The sequence below is a fragment of the Chelonia mydas genome, chromosome 1 (assembly GCF_015237465.2).
Source record: "Chelonia mydas isolate rCheMyd1 chromosome 1, rCheMyd1.pri.v2, whole genome shotgun sequence".
Classification (NCBI taxonomy): Eukaryota; Metazoa; Chordata; order Testudines; family Cheloniidae; genus Chelonia; species Chelonia mydas.
Window position 1 is genome coordinate 210,756,374 of NC_057849.1, and position 6,000 is coordinate 210,762,373.

General features: G+C 42.9%; 1 protein-coding gene across 4 annotated transcripts in view; it reads left to right on the forward strand.

Annotated features, from left to right (window-relative positions):
• LOC102941916 (ovostatin) overlaps window positions 1–4,430 on the forward strand; it is a 49,518-nt gene extending 45,088 nt beyond the window's left edge. For 2 of the 4 annotated variants that reach the window (XM_043551419.1, XM_037912327.2), the window contains 4 exons: window positions 1,487–1,555; window positions 2,677–2,779; window positions 3,804–3,879; window positions 4,332–4,426. In XM_043551419.1, the coding sequence (XP_043407354.1) occupies window positions 1,487–1,555; window positions 2,677–2,779; window positions 3,804–3,879; window positions 4,332–4,383 (300 nt within the window). In that variant the 3' untranslated portion in view covers window positions 4,384–4,426. Of the gene's footprint in view, window positions 1–1,486; window positions 1,556–2,676; window positions 2,780–3,803; window positions 3,904–4,331 lie in introns of all 4 variants that reach the window. The other 2 variants (XM_037912320.2, XM_037912335.2) reach the window with 2 other exon arrangements.
• Window positions 4,431–6,000: the final 1,570 nt, after the last annotated feature.

Consider the following 6,000-nt stretch of genomic DNA (forward strand, 5'->3'; position numbering starts at 1 on the left):
CTGCTCATTTGATGAAGTGAGATTTACACAGTAACTACTCCTGGAGAGGTTAAATATGCTTGGCCTTGGGCACTGTGCCTCATCATCCATGTGATGTATGTGGTTCCCCATGTCTACCTGGACACCTTGCCATGTGATGTTGCCAATATATGTGTAGCACAGTTTAACAAACATGGAAGAATCTATATTTCCCTTTCCCCACTCTGTCTTGTACTATCTAACCCCCCAGGTTATGATTAATAGATTACAGGATCAGAAGGGACCACTGTGATAATCTAGTCTGACCTCCTGCATAACACCGGCCAGAGAATTTCACCTAGTATTCCTGTATCAAGGCCATATCTTGTGGTTAAGCTGAAGCTTATTTCCTAGAAAAACACCTAATCTCATGTTAAAGACTTCAAATAATGGAGGATGCAAGACATGCCTTGGTAAATTGTCCCAGTGGTTAATATCCCTCACTGTTAAAAATGTGCACCCTATTGGTAGCCTGGATTTATTTAGTTTCAGCTTCCAGCCAAGGACTCTAAGGCAGTGTTTCTCAACCTTTTTGATATCAGGGAGTGGGTTGCTGCCTTCCTAAACTGTCTCAGGGAAATCTCAGGGATCACTTACCCTGGTCCTTGAGAAACACTGCTCTAAGGCATTTCACACAAAGGCATCGAGTAGGATGCGATTTACACTTGAATGAATCCCGTAACAGGCTCAGATCCCCAGATCAAACACTCTCAAATCTGGGCTGGGAGTGGGGTTTCAATCTCAGGCCCATCTCCAGATTGGCATCTTTCAACAGCAGCTGTGGCTGGCGTATAACACAGAAATGTTTGTGAACATCAAACTATGCAACTTAACTGCCAGGGAAGTGAAAAGAGGAAGTGGTATGTGATAGAAAGTATTTCTTCTCAGAGTCTGTTCGTTCCCTGTCTGCTTTTCTCTGTGTATGTGTGTGCATTTAGAGCACATTTATCACCCTGGGATTGGGTTTATCCTTTGTGTCTGGAGCTGTATGAATTCCAGAACTTGTCTTTGGCAGTACTTTGCGTGGAATTTTTTTGTACTCTCCACATTTTCCTTTTGGGAGCAGTTAAAACAAAATTGTTATTTTTTACCATTTTTTTGCCTTTTTTTTTTTGGCCTATTTTTATAGTGGAACTATTTTGCTCAAACAGCTACCTCACATTAAAGACCTTGCACTTTTCACTAGAAAATCAGTCAGCTTGAGCTGAATGCAAAATTTTCCATTCAAATGGGTCCAATGTTGAATTCATAATAAAATTCAAAAGAAAAAAAGGGTGAATTTTGAGAAGTCCTGTGTTTCATTATGGTGATTGTTTAATACTCCTCTTAGGACTTCAGCAATAAATACCACTTTTTGTATTACCAATCGTGACCACTCGCCGTCACTGTGGCACCGCAAACTTGCTGTTTGTGTAGATTTGGGGATGTCTCTTGTGTTTAAAGTTGGTATTATTTGCCTTGTTTCAAGCTTCAGGATGATCGTAAGGTGATGCAGGTGGATACCAAGCACAGCCATGTCTTCTTCTACTTGTCAAATGTAAGTTTGTGGAAGAATGTGCCTTTTGTTGTTGTTGTTGTTGTTTCTGTAAAATTTGGAACTTAAAATGCACTCCTAAATGAATGAAATAACACATCATCAGCCAGCCTGTGTTTATTGTTGTGTACAGAGAGATTTCAGGTGTCCGTTGCCATCTCATATAATTATGAGAAAAATGATTCTGAAAAATTATGAAATTTATGAAAATTATGAAAAAATATGACAAATTATGAAAAAATGATCAGGGGGCTGGAGCACATGACTGACGAGGAGAGGCTGAGGGAACTGGGATTGTTTAGTCAGCAGAAGAGAAGAATGAGGGGGGATTTGATAGCTGCTTTCAACTATCTGAAAGGGGGTTCCAAAGACGATGGATCTAGACTGTTCTCTGTGGTGGCGGATGACAGAACAAGGAGCAATGGTCTCAAGTTGCAGTGGGGGAGGTCTAGGTTGGATATTAGGAAACACTATTTCACTAGGAGGGTGGTGAAGCACTGAAATTGGTTACCTAGGGATGTGGTGGAATCTCCTTCCTTAGATATTTTTAAGGTTAGTCTTGACAAAGCCCTGGCTGGGATGATTTAGTCAGGGTTGGTCCTGCTTTGAACAGGGGGTGGGACTAGATGACCTCCTGAGGTCTCTTCCAACCCTGATATTCTATGATTCTAATTGGTAAAGTGAGCTGTTCAGATGACTTAGTCACACTATATAAATCCATTTAGAATAATGGCAATTAAGTTATGCATATTTTTTCTGTTGTCCCTGAGACCTACAAATGAGTACAGTGTAACGCAGAATATAACAGCAGTATAGTGCCATGGAAAGGGAGCTCTGTGCATTTATTATTAATCTTTACAGAAGAGCCGCACATTTCCACAGCATTTTACACATGTAGATAAACCTCCATCCCTGCCCCTAAGAGCTGATGGTCTAAATAAAACACAGCACTTTAAAGTGGGATTTGAACAATTAGAGAGAGGGCAGCTGGCAGAAACTAGACACTGTTTATGGGGGGATGGGGAAAGAGAGAGAAGGGCTTAGAAATCTCTGCTCAGAGCAATTCAGTGAAGTAGACATTAAACAAAACAAAGTCTGATGCATTTTTTCTCTCCCATTTCCAGGTGACCCAGGAGGAAATCAGTTTCTCTTTCTCGGTTGAGCAAAACCTTCCTGTGTCTGATATCAAACCTGCTTCAGTGCACCTCTATGACTACTATGAAACAGGTGGGCCTCCCTGAGCCTGAGAAGAGATCTAGTGAATCAAGCTTTAGCATGACCCAGGCTGCTGAATAACTGTAAAATCTGGTGCATTTCCCCAGCTGCAGGCCTGTCTTTCCATTTCTGCATTTGCCTTTTTTTCGCTCTCCGAGCAACAGCGAATGGAAAGTGAGGCTTCAGTTTTTACTGATTTTATCAGCATTTACTGGTTCTACCAATTCTCAGAGGTTATGATAGAGCACACTGGGCCCCAGAGGGGTCATTGGGAGTTCTCTCTCTCCACCTTCTTGTTTAATTTGAATAAAAAGAAGGATGAACAGTGGCACTCCCAAGAACTACTTATTACAAGCCACTACAGGGACGTTTGCCCTTTATCTGATTCAATGTGTGGCTTAGCCCTCGTGCCATAGATTTGGCATGATGGTAAAAATAAATGACCCAGGGTCAGCATTTCTCTCTTGTCTAGTCTGGCCTGGTTCACCCACCAACGATATCATTGCCATAATAGCTAGCAGCTAAGTAATCATGGTTGTATCAGAGAGACAAGGTGGGTGAAGTAATAGCTTTTTTTGGACCAACTTCTGTTCTTTCAGTCATCATCAAGTACCAAAAGCTATAGTTACCATTACACATTAAGGTCCCATGTTGTTTGCCCAGCTTTGGAATAAACACCAGGAGCTGTCTCTGCCCAGATCAGTAGAGCTGTCCAGAGGATGGGAGGGTATATTCTGCTTCCTGTGACTGTACACACTACCATCTGATCAACATAATTAGCATCAGAAATGGCTCCTCTAGTTACTGATAGTCCTCCCTTCTGAACATTATCAGTAGGCCCAGTGGAAAGCATTGGGCACTGACCGTGCATTCTAAATCAGCCATGGAAACACATCCCTAAACAGCTGGGGAGGCCACAACAAGATCCATTGGATGCTGGTGGAGCTGGAATATGTGTTAACCACAGATGTGCATGCACTGGGGTTGGAGCGATTTGTCACTGGAATATGAACGTTTTCTTCCTTTTCTTTTCCAGACGAGTACGCTCTTGCTGAATACAATACGCCCTGCAGTGAAGATTCAAGCGAAAACCTGCTAGGAGTCAGGAAAAGGTAACTGAGAGCAATAGACACTAGGTAGGTGTGAATGGGGAAAGAAGAGCAGAAGAGGGTTGATTCTTTGTGGAGGGGAAAATGGAAAGTAGAGAGCTGGATGTGGGATAAATCCACACACACTGCTGTGGATCAGGAAAGCCTGATCTCTGCCAACACTCCCAAAGATCCATCCTGGATCTTACCTTCATTCCCTGAAGATCATTGCCACAGCTGCTGGTCTATCCTAACAAAGTTGAGATTGTGTGCTTAGTCCCAGAAACCCTCTCCCACCCAGGTACCCAGGTGCACACTATACATAGGTGTTTCTTTTAGAAGACTGGATTCCTGGAAATCACATTTATGGCAACAAATTCCTCCCAAAATTATAATTTGTAGAGAGAAAAATACTTTCTGCATAAAAAAAATAATCTATAGATTTTAATCACTCTCTTTTTTTTCCTTTTCACCAGGAGAAATGACAGCTGTGAAAATGTGATTTTAGATCCTCATTGCCCTGAGTGATTGAGTTTGGCTAGAGCCATTTCAATAAATATCACACTCCTAATCACAGTGTGTGTGTGGATTGGTTCATTTTAATGAGGTGACGCTGACACCCCTTCTCAAATGTTGTTGGTTCAGGTAGGGGAGAGTTCTGTTCACAAAGATAATTGTCCATCCACAGCCAACAGGGCCCCGTGGCTGGCAGTTGCTTCTTGGCTGGTTTGCCTTCAGCTCAGGGCATCGATTTCTTAGGTGCCCAGAAGAGTTTCATTGATAGCAGTTTTGGGGCTCCTTACCCCTTTCAGGAGAGTTGAGAAAGGAATTACCAGGAAAGTAGTGAGTGTTTAGCCTCCCAACCATGCTTCTTCTTACCAGGGGTAAAAAAGGATCCCCCTCTTCCCCCCAGGTTTAAAACCCTCTTTCTGCAGTTTACTCTCAATAGATGACTGGGTTTCCTCAAAGGCATCTGGCAGACTGGCCATTTCTATCACAGATTTTACAGCTTTATCCCCGATACGTTGCTTCACAACGTCCTTACCCATCCTCAAGAAATGTTCCTGAGCAGTGACATCAAGCAATTGTTCAAAATCTTCAACACCTTTTCCCTTAACCCATATTCATTATTACTCACACCAACACTCCTCTTAAGATTTCTAAATTTTACCCTCGTCACCTCAGGAGTAATTTGGAACATTTTTTCCAAACCATTTCTTCAAATTTTGAGTTATACTAAAGCATCCTGAATTGGCATTTTATTAAATACATTTTGAACTTTACCAGACAATTTTGCAATCAGTGTGGGAACTCTCCTGTCTTCAGGTATTTCATGGACTTCACACAGCTTTTCAAAAGTAGTGAAGTATTCCTCAATGCAGTCTGACTCTTTGTATGCAAGACACAGCTGGTCCCAGTTGTGGAGTCTCAGAGTGATGGGATCTGTTGGTGACACAGGGATCGCTTTCTGCTTTTCTAACAGTCCCAATTGGTGTTCCATTCCTTTTCTTTCTCCTCAGCCTCTTTGGCTTGTAGCTCCATGACCCTTCTGCGTGTGGCTTCCTCTCTGGCAGCCTCCACCTCTGCAGCCTCTTTGCCTTGTTTCTGGGTCTTAGCTTCCAGTTGCTTTTGTTCCAAGGCTCGCTAGTGTGCTGCTGCTTCTAAGGCAGCGGTCATTTCCTTCTCCTTCAACTTCAGCTCTTTCATGTTCATTTTTATCTCTGTGTCCTTTAATTGACACTTTCTCTTTTTTCCTCTGCCTCTAACCTGAACGTGTCTAACTTTGCAATTGCTTCACTGCTGCTGCTCAATTTTATGCCTTTCTGTTTCTATTTCCCTTTCCCCAAATAAGCAAACAGAAAATAAAAAAACTTTTAACCTGTTCTTTACTGTTTCCAACCACCACCCTTTAATTTATCACTTAAAATCACTACACTAGTATTTGAGGTATAAACCTCACTCAGAAGAAGTTGTGCTCACTGTGCCACGGTGCCATTCCCCAGGTGCAGCGGGGCGACGAGTCACTGGCGCAGTGCCTCTGGCTGGTTGTCCAGGGAATTAGCTCTTTCCAGCCCCAGAGTGCCGTCTGCCGGCTGATGTCTCGCCTGCTGCTGGCCCCCGTGTCCCTCCCGGACCCCGGTGCCC